The 24,278-nt window shown below is 40.0% G+C and overlaps 1 protein-coding gene across 6 annotated transcripts in view; it reads left to right on the top strand.

The window, feature by feature from the left end:
* The window catches only part of LOC127649526 (SPRY domain-containing SOCS box protein 4-like), a 121,042-nt gene that overhangs the window by 45,217 nt on the left and 51,547 nt on the right, over nt 1-24,278 (top strand). For 2 of the 6 annotated variants that reach the window (XM_052134669.1, XM_052134671.1), the window contains one exon: nt 22,458-23,344. In XM_052134669.1, the coding sequence (XP_051990629.1) occupies nt 22,639-23,344 (706 nt within the window). In that variant the 5' untranslated portion in view covers nt 22,458-22,638. Of the gene's footprint in view, nt 1-3,510; nt 3,633-10,303; nt 11,047-11,078; nt 11,440-20,514; nt 21,166-21,295; nt 21,346-22,457; nt 23,345-24,278 lie in introns of those variants that run through there. The other 4 variants (XM_052134670.1, XM_052134673.1, XM_052134668.1 and 1 more) reach the window with 4 other exon arrangements.

Genomic DNA, 24,278 nt, shown 5'->3' with positions numbered 1-24,278 from the left:
GCAAGACACTTTCACACTCCCAGATGAACTACCCCGCGCACAGGCTTGAGTTTTTAGCCTTAAAATGGGCAGTATGTGACAAATTCCATTACTGGTTGAAAGGGCGTCATTTTACAGCTTGGACTGACAACAACCCGCTCACATACATACTCACCAAACCAAGACTCGATGCATGTGAACAGCGTTGGGTAGCGAAGCTGGCATCCTATAGTTTCGATCTAAAGTATGTGCCAGGGGCTAAGAATGTAGTGGCAGATGCACTCAGCAGGGAGCCTTTTGTCTAGTCTAGTGTCAGTCATCGCCTTGTGACTGAGCCATACCATGCTTTGTTAAATCAACTGAATGGTTTAATGGATGAAACAGTTCAAGACGCTTTCAGATTCACAAACAACTGTCAATTTGTGAACACAGATATTGAACCAAGCTCTGATCTCTCTCACCCACTCTCCCAGGGCAAGTTAACATCTCATGAAATCTCCGCCCTCTTGGATGCACACTGCTCTGGCGGGACAAGCCGTGTAATGGGGACGGGAGTCATCCCTCATCTGGAGAAAGAGGATGGTGCCACTGCTCTGCCTAAAAGCACCCTTCTGACTATGCAGGAGCAGGACAGCACCGTGAGTAGAGTGGTTTATTATGTCCAGAGACACAAGAGACCTGACAAACGTGAGCTTACAAAGGAGCCTCAGTAGTGTAATCAAGCTGCTCAAGCACTGGAACAAACTCAAACTGCAAGATGGAATGCTATTTAAAGTGAAAAGAGATCACAACATGAACAACAAGCTGTACCAGTTCATTGTACCAGGTTGCCTGAAACAACAAGTGCTTCATGGCATACATGATGCTGCAGGTCACCAAGGATGCTCACACACACTCTCACTGGCCAGACACAGGTTTTTTTGGACAGGCATGGCGCATGATATTGTGCATTATGTCAGAAACTGCCAGCGTTGTATTGTTGGTAAGGCGCCGGAGCCTCATGCCCGTGCTCCTCTGGAGAACATTCACACCACAGAGCCCATGGAATTGATTTGCATTGATTTCTGGACAGCAGAGCAGGGAGACAACAAATCTGTTGATGTTCTCGTGGCGACGGATCATTTCACCAAGATGGCCTTTGCTTTTCCTTGTAGAAACCAGTCAACGAAACAAGTGGCTCGCCGCTTATGGGATGATATTTTCTGCATATATGGTTTCCCAAAGCGTGTGCATTCTGAGCAGGGGGCTAATTTCGAGAGTAAGCTCATCAAGGAACTGTTGGATATGGCTGGGATAAAGAAATCGCACACTACCCCTTACCACCCAATGGGTAACGGGATCACAGAGCGTTTCAACGGAACCTTGGGGAACATGATTAGAGCCTTACCCCCCCAAGTCCAAAGCAAAGTGGCCCCAGTCATTAAGAGTGCTGACATTCTGTTATAATTGCACTGTCCACGAAACAACAGGTTTTGCACCCTTTTACCTCATGTTTGGGAGGATCCCCAGACTCCCGATTGATGTAATGGTCCAACATGCTCTGAAGAATGATCGTGTCGTTACCTATTCAGAGTTCGTGTCCCACCTCAAAAGAGACCTGAGTGAGGCAGCAGAGGTTGCTCAGAGGCACAGTTCAGCTGAACAGGCTCGTCATGCCAAGCTCTACGACCGCAAGGTAAAAGGTTCTCCATTGACTGTTGGTGACAGGGTTTTGTTGGCAAACAGAGGTGAAAGAGGGAAACGTAAAGTTGCAGACAAATGGGAGTCAATTCCTTACGAAGTGTTGTCAGTAAGATCAGCAATCAATGTCTGTCGTGTGAAGGACACAGTCACTGGCAAAGAAAAAACAGTTCACCGAAACCTACTCCTTCCTGTTAATTTCCTGTTGAGAGACAATGATGCTGACCTGTTGTCTGATTCCCTGTCAGTTTGTGCTGGAACTGATCATGGTGATGCTCTGCCACATGACTGACTTGACAGTGCTGAAAAAACATTGCAGTGGATTTTGCAATCTGGAAAGAATGCTGGACCTGATGAAGTTGTTGTCGACTTACCCAGTTCATCCAACGCAGAAGAGAAATACTCATGTGGATGATGTGGTCGAAGATAGTCATTTATGTACTGGCCGGGACAGTGATACAAGCCAGTCATCATTCCTGGACGATCAGTCTGCCCACAGTCACCCCATACAGCTCCCCACAGATTCACCAGCTGATGCACACTCACATGTTCCCAGTAGTGTAGACTCAGAATCAGTTGAGCCTGTAATTTGCACCCAGCCAAAGCGAGTATTCCCTGACATGACTATGACTTGGACTGGTAGGGCCATTAAACCTCCAAAGAGATTAATTTGTGAGATGAATGACCAGGTTGTGGAAGATTCAAGGTCTTCAGTTGGTTCTTTTGTTACTTTTGTGAAAAATGTTTTTGCAGTATAGCCTGAGACTTTATAATGTACAGTTGAGTAATTGTGTTCAAGAGTGTAGACAGATACTCCATTTTTCTCTGGAGTTATTTTTCTTGAGCTGTGTCAATTAGGAGAGGTGTAAACGGCATCTCTTGTGTCTCTGTTAAGGTTTAGGCTTTGGTACCAGCCTACCCTTGCATATCTCTGTAGGAGAAGTTTTGTAACTGACTATTACGCAGTAGCGCTCAATGTAATCCCATTTTTTTTTCTCTTCTTTCTTCTGTTTTCTCTGTTTTTGGATGCGCTTCCCTGATTTAGCAGAAATTTAGGGGGGTGTATGTAACGGGTTGTATATGGGTTCTTTTAAATTGCTGCATAAATGGGGACAGTGCCCTCTGCTGGCGTCATTTTCACATTGCACTGTGGCGCTAAAAATAACGATTTCTGGGTAATCCACAGCAGAACTTCTGATAACTGCTGTGGGCTGTTTATGTCTCTGTCCGTGATGTCGACATGCCTATCCTGATTCAGCTTGGTTTCCCCATGTGCAGATGCTGCTCCACATACACAATATAGTGAGACTGATCCAAAGAGGACCGTTACACATGCTTTGGGAGAATAGGCAGAATAAGCACAAAGAATGTGTAGATTAATTCACAAAACTGTCTCGAAGATGGGATCCTTCACTAAACAAACTCCAGCCTCTAGCGGAACTAGTACACACAGACACAAAAAAGCTGTTCAGTTTCCTTGGACAGTCAAACGACAGATGACCTAATCCTTACAATGTTCTGCAAAAAATACTCCACAAAACAAACTCCAGCCAATAGGAGGAGCCAGAACAAAAATAAACAAAAAGGTGCCTAACTTCCTTGGACAGTCAAGTGAATGTTCAGTGAGTGAAGCTCTCTTGGGGGCAACACGAAAAACACCAAATGGCTTACTCGCCCCATTGTCTCTATGAAAGACAATGCTTGCTGTGGCCATGTAAATATTATCGCTGTCCTTTTCGGTATATCGCCAATTAATCTGATAATGCCCTCTCCTATGACTCCAGGTAAACGATACGTTTTTCGATGTCCCTGTTTCTTGTAACCAATGCAGTGAATTTTGTCTCATCGCAGTAATCGATTGACCTTTGCCAGCATTACAGAAGAGATGGACAACTGATGTTGAATCTCTCCTGCCGCACCATCCAAATTGAGTCTCTGGTCTGCGGCCCTGTCTGGGATATCAGCTTTAGCACGTAGGTGTCTTTTAATATCTCCAGAGCCCGAAGATTTTTAATTCTTTGACATGTTGACTTTATAGAACAGTTATGTAGCAGGTTGTATCGAATCTCACAAGTTTATGTCGTAAAAAGAATTAAAAACTAGCAAAGTGCGCCAAGCTCGCCATTCACATGTCCGATCCCAGTATGGTGCCACGTGACTCCCATAAACGCATGGTTTTGAATGACAGAATATAGTGTGACATAGGGCATGAAAGGGCAGAAGGAGGGGCGATCTCCCTCTGACTCAAGCTAGTTTAGCAAGTGTAAAATCAAACTGCAATTGATATAACTCATGTTTTAAGGGATAGTTCACCCAAAAATAAATTCTGCAATTTTCCAACCCATATTACATAATTTCTTCCATGGAAGACAAAAGGAGATGTTGGGCAGACTGTTCAGTCCCAGTCACCATTCACTATTGTATCATGTACATTCTGCCTAACTTCTCCTTTTGTGTTATTTTGTGTCAATTTATCAAGAGGTTCCCAGGTCAAACATTGTTTCTGGTAAAATAATTAATAATAATATGATCAAATCCAAAATATTAAATGCCACTGAGAGCCCCATATCACTGGGATCTAACCATATACTGTAGGGCATTAAAAATGAACATATATAAAGGAAAGTTTTTTTTTTCTCTCTAAATGTGAATCTAATGGGATATTAAAATGTTTTCAATTGGAGTTAGAGGCACTCTAGCAAAAAAAGTGCTATTTAAGTGATATTTGGATTCTCACCATTGGCATGTAATGGAACAAGGAGAACTGAATTCAGATGATTTTAGTATTTGACTAACCTATCTCTGTGTAAAAATAAAATAACGATGCTGCCATTTTTCTAAGGTTATTTTCTTTTACTTGTAGTTTGGCTTTATATCATAGGCGAACATTTTCTTTTTGACCCCCCCTCTACAAAATAAGGTATTACTTTGTAAATATTGTTCCATTGCATTTTATATTTTGCCTTTGACCATCATTTATGTTCATCACTGATCTCAGACATTTAACATGCCAGATTGTTTGTATTTATAAGTTCTGAGTAAAATTTGTATGTGCAAAGGTTTTTGTGCATGTTGGGTGTGGGCAATGATATCAGTGTGGATCCAGCTGGTCTGTTTGCACCGGGTACCCTTCTGGAGGGGGGAGGCAGAGTTTTCCATGTGCTTCCACACAATGATTTAAGCAGCCATTGAGGGCAAAATAGTTGCTTCCTCCTGGATACATCCATCTGTATGTGTGTGTGTGTGTGTGTGTGGGGCACGGACGTGCTGTTAATAGATCTGAGCGCTTGAGGGGTGTGTGTACGTGTGACCTATAAGTGTAATCTAAAACTTGTTTCTTTGTGTCTTAGTTTATGTCAGCTTGGTGAATATGTGTAATGTGTCAACCATATAACAAAAACAGAATATTAATCAATCTGTCACCATGTATGTTTCCATCACTCTCTCTTTCTCACTCACTCTCTTACTCTCTTTCACTGCCATTGTGTGTTTGCCATCTGTTCAGGGGCAGTTTGGTAACTGCCAGATGAGCATCCTCTTAAACTCCCCTTTACTCTACTCTTTACTGCCCCTCCACCTCTCTGTCCTCCAGCAATGGTGCATGCTATTTAGGGGCTTTGTTTGTGACACGTGTTTTACCAGGAGGTGTGCCTGCCCCCCTCTCCCACTCCAAAGTCCCTCTATTATATGAGGGCCACTCAGTTGAATCCCACTCAGGTCCACATGGCCATTATCTCTTCATGGAAGGGGGTCTCCCTCCATTGTCCTATAGATTAACACAAACCACTCCCATCTCTACTGTTTCCCCACCACATGCTGGCCCAAAACTTTTAAAAATGTCCTGAAACAGAAAACAAGAAGGCAATTTACACAGCTGGCCACAAGGCTGGGTCACAGGAGAGAGACAATTTAAAAGATAAAGGCTGAGTAATGGTCTAGAGTTTGGTTGGAGACTACACCAAAAAAAAAAAAAAAACACACACACTAGTGTCACAATCTCTTTTGCAAGGCTTATTGCTTTAGTGGGTTTATAAAGGCCAATTTGTTGAGCTCCACGAATGGCATTTATAAAGTTTTTTTTTGTTTTTGTCTGTTTGTTTGTTTTTTTCATGTGGACATCATTGATAAGTTCTGCAGTTTTAGTAAGGCAATCACTACTACTATTCTTCTTAACCCTAAAAGTTCAAATTTAGCTCTCACTGGTCCAGTACCATTTATGCTACTGACATTAGTGCTGGAAATTGCCAAAGACCACAAATTTGATATTACAGCATTATTTTGTTGCTGATCCAATTTGAGGTGTGATTTTTTAAGTATTGTGATTCTGTAATATTGCATTTTTATGTTATGATATACAGTAGTTAACCCTTTTTTTTCTTAGAAAGAAATGGTTGTTGAAGAACAATTGTGTCTGACATAAGAATTGTTTTACTCAGTAATGCAGAATTTGCAGTAAAAGGTAGGGACGTGCAAATCTACCAAATTTCATAACTGACTAGTTAAGTATCTAATTAAGGAACACATAGTAAGGATGCATTATGGCCACTTGAACCCAATCAGATGTATTTCATAGGGATATACTGTATAGATGATAAGCTCTGCCTTTTAACATAGTAATTAACGGATATTCAGCAAATAAATAGATTAAAAAACTATAACCTCATAATTATAAACAAGAAAAGCTCCAATGCAGCACCGTTCAAAAAAGCTCATGTGCATCTCGGACATAGAATCACGCACTTCAATGTAACAGAAGCACTTGGAGTCACAGTGTGATCCTTGGTACATATTCAAAAGTGTGTTGCTGTTAGATTATAAATATTGCAGGAGCACAACATGTAGTACATGGCATCCAACAGTTTAATGAGCCTTTTTACGAATATTCTTTACTGCCAAACTATCTATTAGGGCTTTGTCAACCAGAATCTGCAGAATGACTCCTAAAACAATACTCTCCACAACATCTTACAAATAAACCTGTATTATGCATAATAACAGAAACATTACGAAAGGCTATGCTATATTGCGAATATAGTCATGGCTGAAATGCGTTGTTAGGCACATCACCTCTTTGTATTAGCTTTATTTCTGACTTTTTATTTCTCTGGCTTCATTATTTGAAAACTCAAATTAGTTAGGATTTTGATGTGAGATCAAAAAAGTCATTGAGAATCATCATATATATATATATATCGGACATTATATCTGAAAAATACCCAATACCCAAATCAAATCAAATAAAAATCGGGATCTAATTGAATAAAGAGTTTTGAATCGGAAGTGAATCGGATTGAGAAATATGTATAGATATCCAGCACTACTGGCAACCATCCACAACACCCTTCAGATTTGCTTCAGAAAATGTACAAATCAAGTTGTTCTTGCAGTTATCATCAATCAAACTGTATCTTTTTTTTTCAAAATCCATCAGCGGTCATCATATTTTTTTGGCTTGGTCATTGTAGTCAAATTTGGTAGCTCTGTGATTTTTTTTTTTTTTTTTCGTTTTCGTTTTTTACGTATACATTTTCACACACTACAGTCCTTTGAGGGTGTTCAGTCACATTTGCCTCTTCAGAGTTGGTAGAGGGTCTTTTTTTCCACAAAAGTGGTGGCTTGTATATTTAGAGTAAAGGTGAATGGCACTAAAGCATGTCTGGTGTAGTTGATCCTGCACGATTGTGTATGTTTTCATGACAAGTCTTGCTTCCTTCAGACTGGGCTTCCTCAGAGAGGGGGTCAGCACATCTGAAAAGACTGATTGAGTTTTTAGCTCGAGGGAGAGAGGGGGAGCACATGACCACTAGTTAACTCTCCTACCCTCTCTCTCTCACACTCACACACACACTCTCTTTACTGCTGTAGACCTTTCGTGTTGTGTGTGTGGCCTTGGAGGAAATGGTCTGGAAATTCATGTCACCCTGAAAGACTGAGTACATTCAGGGTGTCTCAGAGGGATCTGAGTGCATTCTGGATTTGACAGGGCTTGCATGACGGAGGGCGATGGTGTTTATTCTAGACCTGGAGCTTGACTGAGAAGTGTGCCTGTTAAAAGTGTTGGGGGTAGTGTGGTGCAGTGGGTAAAGTTCTGGTTCAGGTTACCAAAAGGTTGTCTAAGAGTAGTTCTAGTAAATTGGATGTGTTTTTTATGTTGCTTAAATAACAAGCAACAAAACAAAACAAAAAAAAAAAACATATCCAGAAAACTAGATCAACTTTTCTAGACATTCTAAAATGACCTGTAAATGAAAGCAGGGCTTTATCCATTATAGAGTGCAACAGTGTGGTTCCAGAAAATCTCATACATTTTCTCAATAGGGGAGTTGATTTTTAACAATAACTTAAAAACCTTTAAAGACAGACGTACCGTGAGGTTGTTTGTATATGCATCTGCTGAAGCCATCAGTCTGCGTTATTTCAATGTAATGTTTTTTAAATACATGTTTAATAATGGAATTCCTGGTGAAGAATTATACTATCCATGATTAATCCTGAAAGGATTTGCAGCGAAGAAACTGCGTTCTTTAATTGTAATGTCCTCAAACTAATATATTAGTAAACATCTGAATATTTTGAAATATACTTATACTGAATATATCGATTCTATACTTATAATCAACAACAGTCATTTGCAGTACTTCATGGGATTGTTGTAATTAATTACTTAGTTAAAGATGTTAAGCCAGTCTTTTAACTTTTGTTCTATTTTCAAATACTTAATATTTGTATTAATACTTAAAAAAAAACATTGTAATGTAGTGATTCTCCTCGAAGCTGGTTGGTTTAGTTCATGGATTAGAAATCTTATATGGAGTAGTATATGAAATCCCCATGCAAATATTCGTATTAGTGGTTTACCAATATAGTATTTTTAATATATATATTTTTTAAAGCTTAAGTGTGTAAGTTCTGCACCATGAGCATCACCAAATGGAATTGCAAAAATAGAAAGTTTTAAGCATGTTTACTGTATACTCTAAACATATTGTCCTGCCCCAAACTAGTGCCATGGGTTGAACCAGTGTTGGTGTGTCAGCTTGGTTGAGATGCTCAAACAGAACAATGATTTTATAGCACCACCGTGTTTACACCCATGGCTGAAAGGAATCACGCAATGGGCTCTCTATGAACTATCAATCACTCCCTTAAAGGATTAGTTCAAACAAAAAGTTTAATTTGCCTACCCTCATCCCTTCCAAGATGAGTATGATTTTCTTCTGCTGAACACAAAGATTTTTTAGAAGAATATCTCAGCTTTGTAGATCCATACAATGCAAGTGAATGGTGGCTAGAATGTTGACGCTCCAAAAAGCACATAAAGGCTGCATAAAGTAATCCACATGACTCCCATAGTTTGGGACACTACTATGGTTAAATCCATAGCTGTGTCCGGAACGACACAGTATACCCTACTCATTTACAAAATATACAGTGCACTCAGCCATGTAGTGTATGAATTTCCTAAATGTATTATTATCCCAAATTAAACATTTAACAAATTTGTACTACACAGAAGCATTCACCGTTTAACAGCTGATGGATGTGTCTTTTCAAGTGCACATAATATGTTACCGCTATCTTTAGCACGTTAGCCAACCTCAGTTCAACACTTGTATCTTAAACAAAATACATATTCACATAGCTTGGGGTGATGGTAAAGCATTCAACTCACATTTATAAGGTGCCTTATCCACTCTAGTTTCACTAGCTGCTACATTCTTCATTATTTACAACTGTTTATTAAATCCAGCATCGCAGCCAGGTAACTCCGTTCCTTCCGCTATGTACAGCAAGCCGCATCCGCTGAGTGTATGAAGTGTCCAACATCCACTCTCTGTTTTGACGGTTGAAAAAGTGCATCATCACTAAAAATACACTTCTGTTTGCTGCATTTTCAGTGTAAACATGGTACTCGCACTACTTAATCTACAAAAGTACATATAATAGTGCAGAAGTGTGAGGTTCTGAAGACCTCATGTCTTCAGAAGCGATATGATAGGTTTGAGTGAGAAACAGTTAAATATTTAAGTCCTATTTTATTTTTTAAATGATCCTCCCTGTTCAGTGGGTGATGAATGTGTGAATGTGAAATTGAAAGTGGAGCTTTATAGTAAAAAAATACATTAATATTGATCTGTTTCTAACCCAAGCCTATAATATCGATTCTCAGTATATGGATTTAACCACTGGAGTGATATGGATTACTTATTTGTGTTTTTTGGACCTTCAAATTTACATTCACTTGCATTGTATGGACCTACAGAGCTGAGATATTTTTCAAAAAATTTGTGTTCAGCAAAAGAAAGAAAGTTATACACATCTGGGATGGCATGAGAATGAGTAAATTATGAGACAATTAAAATCACTAAGCAAGATACTTAATTCCAGGTTGTTTCATGAGGATTGTCCTTGAAGTAATTGCACTGTAAATCACTTTGTATAAAAGCTTCTGCTTAATGACTACCCACTTGCCAGTGATGTTATTTTGGGAACACATACTGTCGGTTAAGGAGAGCAGATTCGATGCAGAAAGCGAATGTCACAATAAAAAGACAAATGAAATGTTCTTCAAAACATCCTTCTAATTCTTCAAAATGATGAGAAAAAAAATCTTGTTTTCATGCCAACTTCCTGTGCTATGTTCAGATTGAATATGTTTAATACGGCATACCAATAGCTAGATACTTCATATTCCTCATAATGTTGTTCAAACTCAAGCTGGAGTCAGGTTATCTTTCAAAGCAGGCATCAGAGAGCTGGAAGTAACAGGCTGGAGACTCATAGCGTGTGTGTGTGTTTTAGAGTAGCTCTCCTCTTATTGGCTCAGCAGAAAGTGTGAAAGATTGTAGGGAGGAGAATGCATCAGGAGGTGGGGAAAGGGGCGTGTTCTCCTTCTTTCTCTCTCTCTCTCTTTTTGCCTGGTGTCCCTGCTTGATGAGATCAGTGGATCACCTTTCATCATGAAGCAGCTCTTACACTGCTGCCCACATTACCATCTCTCATCTCTCTCTTCTCGTCCTCTCTCTTTCCATGTATCTCATTCCCTTTCTCTCTCTTCCTTCCGCTGTCCATGGGCCACAGAGCCGGGAGTGCGTGAGGAGTTCGGATCGTGATAATCAGGACGGAGAAAGGAGTGCGGAGTGGGACGGAGGCTACCACGGCAGGGATTAACCTTAGGGAGGGGGTGGGGGGTTACATCTCTGGGGAGAAGCAGGGAAGCCTCCTCAGCAGGGAGAGACCTGAGAAGAGAGAAAGAACTAGTGTGTGCTGCTCCTCACAAAGAGAGGAGCTGCTTTTGTCCTTTATTCCTTTGGGTTTTTCTCATTTCATCCTTTCAGGAGTGACATCAGACTGAGTTCGGCAGGATAGACCATCACAAGTGTTCGTGTAAGCAGTGTGTGCCTTTTTGTGTATGTTTTGAGTGCATTGGAGAACTTAAAGTAGCATGCTCAAGTCTCGTTGTGTGTTTACATGTGTCTGTGAGTTGGATTACATTTTCTTTCTGCAAAGAAACTACCCTGTGTTCTTTTATTCCTTGGCTTCTTTCTCTTGGGTTACCTTACATGCACTCTTTCTTTCGGTCTCTCTTTCTCTGTCATCCTCAGTCTTTTTCTCTTGTCTTAAGTTCCTCTAATAGAGATTTGATCCACCCTGGCAAGGATATGCATAGATATTTTTTCATCTTCTTTGTTTTGGATGTCACTGCCACCCATGCTGAAGCATGTTGACTCCTGTGATATTTTCAAACCTGGGATTTCCATGCATTCAATACTTTCTGAGGTGCGTGCCGTAAGCTGTGGTGGGGTCATAGAAACCCAGTGGCTTGTTCTGTTCTTGCAGAGAGTGTGCGTTTGCAGGTTGGTTAGAGAAGTATTTCCACCTGAACCTACAGCTCATGTTTTCGCAGCTGCCATGTGTGATCAGATAAGATAATTAGAGGAGAGAGGGAACGGTTGGACTCTCTCCTCCCCGCTTCGAACGTCACTGCTATCATTTGTCTTACCTTTCTTTCTCTTTCCTCTTGTTTGACGATGAGAGGAAACGCTCCTACAGCGCAAACTGACTCTCAGCACGGGGAGCAGATTTGAATGCATTTCACTGTGTCTCTCATGTTTGTGTGCATGTGGGGTTTATGGATTTACATGTCTATTTGTGCGCATATGGCTGTGTGTTTCCAGTGATGGAATGTTTATGGAGCAGTCACTCGGTGTGTGTGTGTTTTTTCTTTTTTGTTTTAGAGGGCAGAGTGGCAACCGTTATAAAGAAGTACTGTTACAGTGTTATGATGTAGTAATACCACATTACTTTCCAATATACTGTACCGTGTTATTGTACCAATGATTATCATACTCCTATATCATTATCATAGCTACCATGATAATACCATGCTACATTGATATATACCATTGTGCTGAAAGATTCCCATATTTATATACCATGTATTTACCTGGTATTACCATGGTCCATGTCCGAAAAGCCATACAAACATTACATGCATCTTTGAAGCACTGAAACATTACCATATTCATTAAACGTGCTATTTACACAGTATTACTATGATACATATCCAAAAACCCAAGGTATTACCATGGTACATATCCAAAAAGCAATAATACAATGGCATGCAACTTTGGAAACACTGAAACATTACCATATTCCTATAACATGGTATTTACATGGTATTATGATGGTAGATTTCCAAAAAGCCATGGAATTACCATGTTACTGTGCATGTCCAAAAACATGGTAAGACCATGCTACTTTGATACATACAGTACTGAATTGCAGTTACAGTGGTATCAAGTAGAAATACCATGCTACTTTCCAAAATACTGTACCATGGTATTTTATGATTGACATATTCCTATATAATTATCATAGCATTTTAGAAATCTACCATGATGAAACCATTCTACTTTGATATATACCAAAGTGCTTAAAGATTCCCATATTTATATATACATATCATGGTATTTAACTGGTATTACCATGATACATGTCCCAAAATCCATAATACAGTGGGATGCTACGTTGAAAGCAATGAAACATTGCCATATTCATATAACATGGTATTTACATATATATATATATATACCATGTTACATGTTTAAAAGCCATGGAAATACCATGCTATTGTACTTTGATATACTGTAGTACAGAAAGATTACCATTTTCATATACCATGGTATTTCTATGGTACATGTCCAAAAATACGGTATGGCCATGTCCAAAAAAGCCATGATAATACCATGGCATGCAACTTTGAAAGCGCCGAAACATTACCATATTCATATACGATGATATTTACATGGTATTACCATGGTATATGTCCTAAAAGCCATGATATTACTATGGTAAATGCCCAAAATCATGATAACACCATGGTATTTTGACATATACGGTAGTACTGAAAGATTAACATATTCATACACTATGGTATTACCTTTGTACCATGTCCAAAATCTATTGCAATACTATGGTATTTTTTTAAGTGGTCTCTGCCCATGTGTCTGTGTGTATTTGTATTTATGTGTTGCGAGCGGTATGGGACGAGGACACTGAGTGTGTGTGTGGGACAAGGAGGGCAGTGGGACTGCTTTAATCACTGAGTGTGTTGTCTGAGAGCAGTGGGCTGGAAAGAGTTGACTGGAGCTGCTCTGCTGGGAGAGTTTAGAGCTCAGCTGTTAACCGTGTGAAGAGCCTACAACCATTTGCCTAAACCATTCAATGTCCCTCCTTTGAAGAGGGCCACTGGATTAGAGCCAGAAGCATTTGTGTATGTGTGTGTGTGTGTGTGTGTGTGTGTGTGTGTGTGTGTGTGTGTGTGTGTGTGTGTGCCGTGCTGCATAAGGGCTTGAAAGGACAGGAGGTGGGATCGCACATCTGCCACAAGGCAGTGTGTGTGTGATTACTGGTTTTGAGATGGGGGTGGACATTTTAGTCACAGTGAGGAATGGTGTTTGGGCTGTCAGAAAGCCTGGCTTTCGATTGCTTTGTCTTGTATTTATTCTCTAGCTGTATGATGTTCTCGCTGTGAAGCTTGAAGACTCCAGAGCTCCTAGGCATGGGGAAATTAAATGGGAAATTATGTGGGGAGATATTTGGAACAGCTTAACAGGAAGAACTGGAAAGAATTTAACTTTTAATAAAAATCAGATTGAATGTGGCTCTGTCACAAAGGTTTGGTATGTTTCATAGCTTTTCTGGTGACAAATAGATGCTATAAATAGATAAAGGTAGTTATTGCTTTGGGTTGTGTAGTGGTAGTTTATTCAGTTGAGGTTGCTTTGTGGTAGTTTATCATATTGGCTTGTTTTATTCTGGTAAAGAAAGTGTGTGAGGTACAGTATTTATGTCCCTCACACCATATAAAAAAGAAGTTATGAGTATTAAGGCTAGCAAAAGGTTAAATTAATTAATCATAATTAATTGCATGAAACACTTAGTTTCTTTTATTAGAAAATCCACTCTAATATTAGTTAAAAGGAATACCTTTCAAGGATGAGCCCTGGTGCTGTGGGTGTACCTACAGTAAGACAAAAAAGGTTGGGAAACACTGTTTAATGACACAGATATGGTCTTATCCAGGTTTAAATTGTACTTAGAAAAGTATTGTGGCATATTTACCCTGAGAAGACTGCTTATATGTGGGGGTTTTGTTGCCATGAGTAGCCATGTATACATTGCTTTCAATTAGAAGTTACAGATCTGTTTACAATGTTGGTGTAAGGTTTGCATTTATCCTGTCTCGGCTATATTCACAATGTCTAGTTTCACTTTGATGTGACAGCCTCCAAGGGTGATTGCTGGGTTTATCTGCTTGTGTATCACTTCAAAACCCATTTCACCCGTCAGGACATGTCAGACAAAGAACAGTCACATACACTCTCACTCACATACATAATAACCAGTGTGCCAAAACATCTCATAATTTTAGTAATCACTCTCTCACACACACACCCAAACTGAACCAGTTGTCAATTTGGCCGTTGACTCTTCTTCGTTCGAGAATGTTCTGATCAGAAAAAAAAGTGCAGTCTGCTTCAACAGATGCCTGTTGTTTGGCTCTTGCATTTCTTGCTTGCTGTGTATGTGTTGGTGTGTGTTTGTGGTGAAAACGTGTCTCCATGGGCCAGGTCTGTTTAATTAGGACTGTGTAGGTGGACAGAGGGAGGAGGGAGTGGACATGTGGCCATACAGCTGTCTGTCTGGTACCCTCTGTACTGCCTACATGATCACACACTTTACTGATCTGCCATCAGGCGCTGGGCAGGTGACAAAGAGAAGGAGAGTGAGATTGATAGTGAGATGGGGAAGACAAGAATGGAAAGAGATAGAGAAAATGACCACATTTCCATGCATTTAAGAAAACGGTTTATTCCTGGGTTTTTGCATTAAGCAGCGTTCTGAAATGTCATGTAAACAAGAAGGGTGATTTCCTTTCGCCGTTTAAAGGATTAAGGGAAAGCAGTTTAACACATACAGGTTTCTCCCGGAGAATGCAGCTTATGTGGTCACGTAAATGCATAAGCGCCATTGTAACAGGTTTTTGAAGAGTGCGCACATGCATGAATAGACCGGCTAATAATATAGGATGGAGCCCAACAACATGTCAACAAAGTGGAAATAATTATACATGTCTGGGAGTACAGTGGGAAAACACATACAGCACACTTTAAACTATACCCATTTATACACACCAATGTAAAACAACGATGGTCCCTCACGTTCGCGTATACATACGCTCATACACTGGGGGAATCCCGGAGTTTTACATAAGAGGGAAACCCTACTATTGCAGTGCAATTCTGCTGCAGGTCGCGATAGAAAGTTAAGAAAACAAACACAGAAACAACTCTGGAATATCTGGAAATAAAGAAAAGAAATGGGGAATAAAAATAGTTACTTTGTCTTTCTTGGATACCAAGTTTGTTATTTACACAAGCATCATGGGTAAATTACGTTGCTGTGGAGACAGCTGCTCACTGACTGAGCTGCATGTATACAGTATTAAAGTGTACGCCGCTTATACAGTGCATGTGAACAGCTTTCTGGTGTCCACGTAAGCATAGTTCTATCGGGAAGACACGCAGGCTTGAGTGAAGTTTAAGATGCCATTTATTTGATAAGTATAAAACAGAAAGTAATGTCTCTCTCTTTGGCGTAGGCCCTGTCCGGCGGTCCGAGGGAGTTGTACCCGGAACGGTCATATCCTGCCGGAGATTGGAGGCAGGCCGAGGAGCCTACCCCCGTGCGGTACAGGGCTCAACTGGTGGTGGTGGGGTGGTGGAGGTTGCCGTATTAGCACACTGAAACAGCAATGTGATAGATTGTGAGCAGACTTATAAAGCAATGCTTACATGCGATTGGCTAGGAATTACCCAGCTAATGATGTGATGATGTACAGCTGCTAGTCTTCCTGCTAGAACTACACTGTAAACAGCTTTCTGGTGTCCACGTAAGCATTTACCATTTACTGAGACACAACAGAACCCCGTAAAACATTTTATGCTGAAGAAGCCAATTCATACAGCTTAAAATTATCTCATACCAAGATGATCTAACAGGACAAAACTAAGTGGTTAAGGGGTCTGCAGAAATTGTCTAATCTCCTGCAAGATTTAATGCATTGCACTGCTGCAACATGATTGGCTGATTAGATAATAGCATAAATAAGTAGGTGTGGAGGTTTTCCTTATAAAGTGCTCATTGAGTGTATTTTGCATTGCTTTATGTGTGAACAGTTGAACAATTTATGGTTGAAAGAAGTCCTTATCACGATTGAGAAACCCTGATCTAGACTCCTAGCTTGGACCAACTAATGACCATACATATAAAATTGGCTCAGTTTGAAACCATGTTAAACCAGCTACCATATTAATTTAGTTATAGCTAGATTTTCCAGTAGGGAAGTGAATATTAGGAAAGAGAAACAGAAAGTGTGTGCAAATAATGACTAATTCAAAGAGATGTACCAAATGCAATAGAGGGAGGATGCAAAGGTAAACAACAGATGGTGAATGTGTGTTCCTACTCATCAAAGTCACCAGTGGCTGGAAGTGTGCATGTCCATCACATCACCGGTGACCGTGTTAACGCAGATGAGGGGCCAGATACCAGGTACTGGCTTTATCACAGAACACTTTTTTTTTAATTTGCAACATTTAAACGTACATGATTTGTACGTTTTGATAGACACTAAAACATACAATATGGATGTTTAAAAGCATCTAAAATGTAAATTGTTTTACATATTTACAGCTTTAGAAACTTAAAATATTGACAAATCCATTACAAATATATGTGAGTACACGAATCGATTATAAATATATTTGTACTTTTCAGTGTTATAGATATTTTAGATCCCTTAACCCTACCCCAACCTCTAAACAAAACTATATTTCAGCAATATAAAAACATGTAACAAGTAGATTCATGTACAGTAGCAATCATTTTTGTTACAATATATTAATTTATATATATTTTACTGACGCTATTCCCACACCTACTCGTAAACCTAACCATAAAAAGTAAACCAAAGGGCAATGTGCTGCATCAGGTTTGCTCCCTGATGGCACACAAAATAATTGTGTGAGGTTTAGAGTAGAATTTAAATGATTAATTGCTGTAAATCTTCTCCTGATGAACTCCATAACGGCGCTGTCATATCTCATTCAAACATATAGATCGGAGAATAAGGCGTCACAAACGGTCACGAGACACTTGAGAGACAATGAGCATTCGACATCTCTGTCTTAAAACCGCTGGTCGTTATGCTTGAGGTGGCAATATTTAAATTTTGGAAATGAAACCAACCAACGTGGGTTGGTTGGTTACAGCGGGCACAACGGCGCTGCGGCGAATGGAGATGGAGATTGTTGAATAAAAGGCTTGAATTTGGGTCTATTCTTCACAGAAAGCTGTCTGAAGATTTGGATTATAGCTAACAAATGTATGGATTCATTTAATTATTGTTTTTTTGTGGTTTATTTAGTTTTTTGGCATATTCTGAAAAATCCTTTTGTGTCCCATGGCAAAAAAAAATCTAATTAAATGCTTAATAAATAATTAAACGATTACACAGTTTTTATTCAAATGTAAGAATACATATTAATTATCATGAGATCATGCTGTTTACAAATACTTTTACTTTTTTAAAATTCAGATACTTTTTTTTATTTCAACTATATGTTGGTCATTTTAAATATCTTAATTTAATGTCAGCATATACATGTGTACATTTCTATAATACAATTTTATATTACATTAATGCGGTATATTAATCAGTCACCTGCCATCCTGCTTTAAAAAAATCAGTGGAACGATGGAGCTACTGCTGAAAAAAACCAGACTGAATTTTTTTTTAAATGTCTTTTAGCCAATCAGATTGTGTGGCCTGAACTTACTGTTGTATAAAACAGTGACCAAGCCTTTTTAAGTGGACAGCCTGGGCCTATGGGGTCTGATATATTATCATTGCCTTAATCATTAAGAACAGCTACAAGCCCTTGAATCCTGGAGCATTCACCAAACACGCCATCCAGCCATGGAAAATTAAATTAGGCAGGCTTGAAAACTAAAAGCTCTATTTTTATGATAGAACATGCAAAACAAATGGTCCTGAATGTCGATTGGCAGATTAAAGAAAATTTTTACAACCCAGACATTTTGCAGATGAATACCCTGTCAAAAGCGAGCAATGGAATGTGCCAATTTTTATCTCCTTCATTTTAACTCTGCAAAACAGTCACTAAGCATGAAAAAAGACACATCTGTCTTAATTCAAAAGCAAATACCACAGAATGGCATAGCAGGGCCACAGAGAAAAATTATGCCAGGGCTGTTTTGACTTTACTTCAGAATTTCTTTTTTTACTTATAGCCATAATAGCCCGTTCCCAGTGACGCACACCAATTGAGGGCTTTTTTGTTTCTAATAGGCAAGTCAGCACAAATGGGCATTTTCCCATGCGGAGACGTATGGCCTTGGTAGAACGCTTTTATATGTAGCCTTGTTTCGCGTGGCTAAGCAGATGGAGACAGCACATCAGTGGTCCATTAGAATAAGGTTGTTATAGTTACATTAGTCGTGTCTTAGATTGTTGGGGATCATTACCCACAAGGAGCGTGAGTGTAATTGATGCCGTGCATGTTATTTCGGCTCTGCATTTTTATCTGCAGTGTAGCGCCCGAAGGCATGGTACATACATGCTATGCGGTCATCCAATCTCATAGTGACTCAGGCACTCTACAGTGATGCATTGAAACAGACCGGACACTGCCGTGCATGCTGTGTGTGTGTGTGTGTGTGTGTGTGTGTGTGTGTGTGTGTGTGTGTGTTTATGTTATCATGCATGAGTGTTCTATCCATCTATCCATCCATCTATCCATCCATCCATGCCTGATTCATCTATCCATCCATCCCTCCCTGATCCTTCACTGATCCATTCATCCATCCATCCATCCATCCAAACAGAGAGCACAACGAGAGTTACAAATCCTGTGATAGTCAATACAAGAGATATAATATTCTGTTTTATGTCAAATAAATATATAGAAAATGTAATAATAGAAGGCATGCAATACATTTTAGAAGCATTGTAATGTAGTTTCAGTTTTATACATTTCCGGATCCATTCATGCACTTTGGATCTGGCTCTTAGTGGAACGAATTGATCAGCAAAAGCCTTTTGTTGTCTCATCAGTTTGTTTAGTGGTTTCTTTTTTAATCCAGATTCTCAGGCCTTGATTTACAAGCCTTTATGCAATTACCTAATGTGAGAACAGTGTTTAAAAGTCCGTCTACAACTCCCAGACTAACAGTGTAATTATGTTTGCGTTGGTGTTTATTACAGTTATTAGTGACTACAGCAATTTAAGTGAGGGAATGTTAGTTAAATTGACACGTGTAAACATGACCTGAATGAAACATTACTGTGTCCCTGCATACCGACAAGTCTGTAAACCCTTTGTATCCTGCTGCGAGAGCCTCTCCAACTCTGAAATCTGATACAGCAAACTTAACGCCTAGAATTCTAGCACACGTTATTATAGCTGTGAGTGGCATGTTAGGGCAGCATGCTCTCTCTATTTATCATTCATTTTCTTTCACTCTAGCACACACACTCACATTCTATCCCACTTCTTTCATGACCTCATTTATTTTCCCTTTAATATCAGTAGCACTTACCCAGGATTCCAGGCTCTGGCTGTCTGGCCGTCTGGCCACCCTCCTTCCTGTCGTCTTAATTCAGCCCTCTCTTTTCCTGCCTCTCTCTCTCTGTTGGTTGACATATGTGTAAATATAGTATTGAAATAGTTGTTATGAATTTAATGAGGCAGTTTACTTAAAATTTGATATTCTTTCATCATTTCCTCATCCTCAAGTTGTCGGATTGAGTACACCAGTTGGAGAAGCATGTAAAATTGTATTGTATTTTTTTCATAAAACCCAGAACATTACATAACATTTTTTATGAAGGATGGTTGAAGCTTGTTAACAAGTTATCAAATGATCACATTTTGTTCATAACAAGTTCTCATAAGATTAGGAAAAGTCTTGAAGTATCAACCAGATACTTCATTGTTAAGTATGTCTTTTGAGCTATTAAATTTACTTGAGGGTTAGTTCAGCCAAAAATGAAAATTCTCTCATAATTTCATCACCCTCATGCCATCCCAGATGTGTATGACTCTTTTTCTTCTGCTTAACACAATATTTTTAGAAGAATATTTCAGCGCTGTAGGTCCGTACAATACAAGTAAATGGTGGCCAGAACTTTGAAGGTCCAGAAAACAAATAAAGGCAGCATAAAAGTAATCCATAAGACTTAAATGGTTAAATTCATATCTTCAGAAGCGATATGATATGTGTGGGTGAGAAACAGATCATTATTTAATATATTCCTTTTTTACAATAAATTCTCATCCCTGCCCAATAGCTTGCTTCTGAAGATGGATTTAACCACTGGACTCATATGGATGCTGCTTTTTGGACATTCAAAGTTCTGGCCACCATTCACTTGTATTGTATGGACCCACAAAGCTGAAATATTCTTCATTTGTGTTCAGCAGAAGAAAGAAAGCCATCGAATGGCATGAGAATTTATATTTTTGGGTGAACTATCACTTTAATTTTGAGATTGTCTAATGTTTGTGTGTTCATGTGTGTTTCTGTATGTGCATGTTTGTTTCGGTGTGTCTACCTTTTTCCTTTTGTGACCTAAGTGGTTGGGTCGTCTGATGACTGTTCGTCTGACAGAGTGTGAATATGTTTTCCGGAAACCTTATCTCTCTCACTCATGGAGCATGGTCACAGTGTACGTATGTATCTGTTTTTTTTGTAGTGCATCATCCTGGGATGAAACCTCTTATTCCTGGAAAAGACAATACGTCATTTACTGTAGCAGGAAGTGCCTGCTAGCGTTTCACAGCCTGGCATATTTAGCCTACCAGTATCTCATCTCCAGCACCCCCCCTCACTCTCAAATGGGCTTTTAATGTGGAGGTATTTCTGTGACATTGAGGCTTATACAATCCCTTATTGAGGCTTATACCTCCCTTTCCTTTTTTCTATCTCTCAGAAACCTGGAAATGAATAATGGTGTATTTTTGTTTCCTTTGTTGTTGTTAATTAGTTGTGCTCGCTCATACAATCTCCTGCAACACCATAGCATCATGGCAACAGGTTTGTACAGGCAAGCACTTATTCACATTTTCTTTAGGAAATGTAAAAATGTTGTTCATTTATTTAATTGTCTAGGCCTCTTTTTAGAGTTGAAATGCTTTCTTCAACTGCAAACAGCAAATGTGTGTTTTAAGAGACTCTAGCTCTTAAAAATGACTGACAATGGAATAAGTATGGGTTTGTATTTGTTTGTGTTATGACATAGTTTTTTTTTAAGTTTACGGTGGCATTTGTTGTCATGTGTGAATATGTTTGCGCGTGTATATGTGAGTGTTTGTGTGTTAAGTGTTCCTGTATGTCATCTTTCTCACCTGCTGCCCTCATTATTGCATCGTTCCCATGGTGCTCTCTCACACGCTGTCAGGCTTCCATTGGCATCAGCAAAGCCCTGGACCTATCTTTCAGTTCATCTTGAGTCTGTTGACTTTCATTTGCCTTCATGTATCCTCTCTGGTCTTATCCTCACCTTTGATATTACTTTTTATCTCCTGCTTGCTCTCATGTGACCATCTTTTAGGCCTATTTACATTTTGTCTCTCCATGCATCTTGATCGATCGGATTGCTATATGATTGGCTATGCATATTCTATTTAACTCTGGCATATAAATGTGTCTTTGTAACACAGATAGATATCTTATCTGGTATTCCTGCAATGACAGAGTTTACCTCCATGATGATGGTAATGTTGGGCAGCGAAATTTTGCTCATAAAAACAAAAAACAGGTGGTGGCTAAAATTGCTTCAACGATTGCGGTACAAAACACAAAAGCTGTTATGCGCCTCATTTTATTTGATGTCTTTGGGCTCCTAAATTTACTTAATCTGATATAGCTCTGTTTGGGAGGATTAAAGTATACATATGTGGCCCAAACAAACAGATGCATTTACACTTGCTTGAGTCACATATCGTATGCATTTCAAACCAACTCCTGAGGATTGGTATCTGTCTCGAAGGAAGGCATTAACACTTACTGTATTTATGATAGCTATGTGATCAGTAAATAAACACTTTATGTTTAAAAAGTATACATACCCCCTAACTGACTCATTGATCTCTCTGTTATCACAGTTTTAATGACATTGTGGGTTGTGTGTGTGTGCTTCCTCCTAGGGCTTCAGTAAGGCTGGCACTGTCACCCCTGCCAGACGCTGATGTGAGTTTGGGCCTCAGGGCCTCAGGCTGACGTCTTGGCACTTTGATGAGGTAAAAGCGGTTCCTGGAAGCCCATCCCCAGCGTCTTTACACTCCCTCCCTCTCCCCTCCTCCCTCCCCCTCTCGACTCAGCCAAGCCATGGGACAGAAGATCTCGGGGAGTATAAAGTCTGTAGACGTGCGTGGGGAGCCGTCCTTTAGGCCCCTGAGGAGGGAACTGAGAGGGCCGGACTTTTTCAAGCCAGCCAGACTGGACCTACTACTGGACATGCCCCCTGCTTCATATGAACAGCAGCTCCGACATGCCTGGAACCCAGATGACCGCTCCCTTAACATCTTCATCAAGGATGAAGATAAGCTTACCTTCCATCGGCACCCGGTCGCCCAAAGCACCGACGGCATCCGTGGACGGGTCGGATACACGCGAGGACTCCACGTTTGGAGGATCCACTGGCCGACCAGGCAACGGGGAACGCATGCGGTGGTAGGCGTGGCCACAGTAGATGCCCCACTGCACTCAGTTGGCTACACCTCGTTAGTCGGCAGTGATAGCGAATCCTGGGGCTGGGACCTGGGACGTAATAAGCTCTATCACAACAGTAAGAACCGTCCGGCCTCTTCCACCCACACCTATCCGAGCTTCCTGGAACCAGAGGAGGCCTTTGTGCTGCCGGATGCCCTGATGGTGGTGCTGGACATGGATGAGGGAACATTGAGCTTCATGGTGGATGGACAATACCTCGGAGTAGCCTTCAGAGGCCTTAAGGGCAAAAAGCTGTACCCGATCGTCAGTGCGGTATGGGGCCACTGTGAGATCACCATGCGCTACATCAATGGCCTAGATCGTAAGTCGAATACTTCTTGTCCGCTTTCACGAGAGCTGTTGTGCTAAATTCATTATTCTGAATTATTCATTATTCTCATACTCCTCAAGTATGCTAGTGTCATGGTTAAAGGGATAGTTCTACTAAAATGAACATTCTGTCAATTACTCACCTGTATGTTTTTCCAAACCCTTTTCTACCATCGGGCTGAATGGTTCCACCATAGAGGTGTTTTGTATAGAAGCAATCTGGACTCAATGGCACAGTAATGTTTTTTTTGCTACAAAATCTGGACTAGAATGGAATGACTGGGCAAGTGACCAATCGTGAGTTGCCATGTAACTAAAGACATTCCAACAGCACGGTTCTCCTTTCCTGAGGATGGTTAGCTAACCATGCTGATAATTTCATGCAAGTAATGATTTGTTATTGTACTATACCATACCATATTCCAGAATAAGTATTTTCATTTTTGGGCTTGGAATATCATGAAGGTTGGAACAACACGAGGATGAGAAATAAGACAGAATTTTCATTTTTGGCCGAACTGTCCCTTTAATACTCAAAGGGACAGTTCGATCAGTTTCAATCCCTGCAATGAGCTGTCTTCATTGTGCCCTTGAGCAAAGAATTAACCCCGTGTTGCTCCTATGGAATTGTCCCTTAAAAAGCTGGTTATGTGTTATGTAGAAATTGAGTTTAACACTAAGGTAGCCTGAGAACAACTTCTTCTGTCAGTTCAAGACCTTAATGTGGAAGAGATGGAACCTGGTTCTTCTCTCATGCTCGCACTCCCTCAGGGGGCTTGGCCATTTCATCCAGCACATATTCATTATTAATGTGAGGAACAATGTAACACGCAATGGAAGTGGAGGCAGAGAGTTTAAATTTTTTTATAGTTGGAGTATCATGAAGGCTAATGTAAAGAGAGGTTAATTTTCAGCATTTTGATGTT

This window comes from Xyrauchen texanus, chromosome 9 (assembly GCF_025860055.1).
Source record: "Xyrauchen texanus isolate HMW12.3.18 chromosome 9, RBS_HiC_50CHRs, whole genome shotgun sequence".
NCBI classification, from domain to species: domain Eukaryota; kingdom Metazoa; phylum Chordata; class Actinopteri; order Cypriniformes; family Catostomidae; genus Xyrauchen; species Xyrauchen texanus.
Note: the sequence above shows the minus strand (reverse complement) of the source record. Positions and strands in the feature narration are given on the sequence as shown.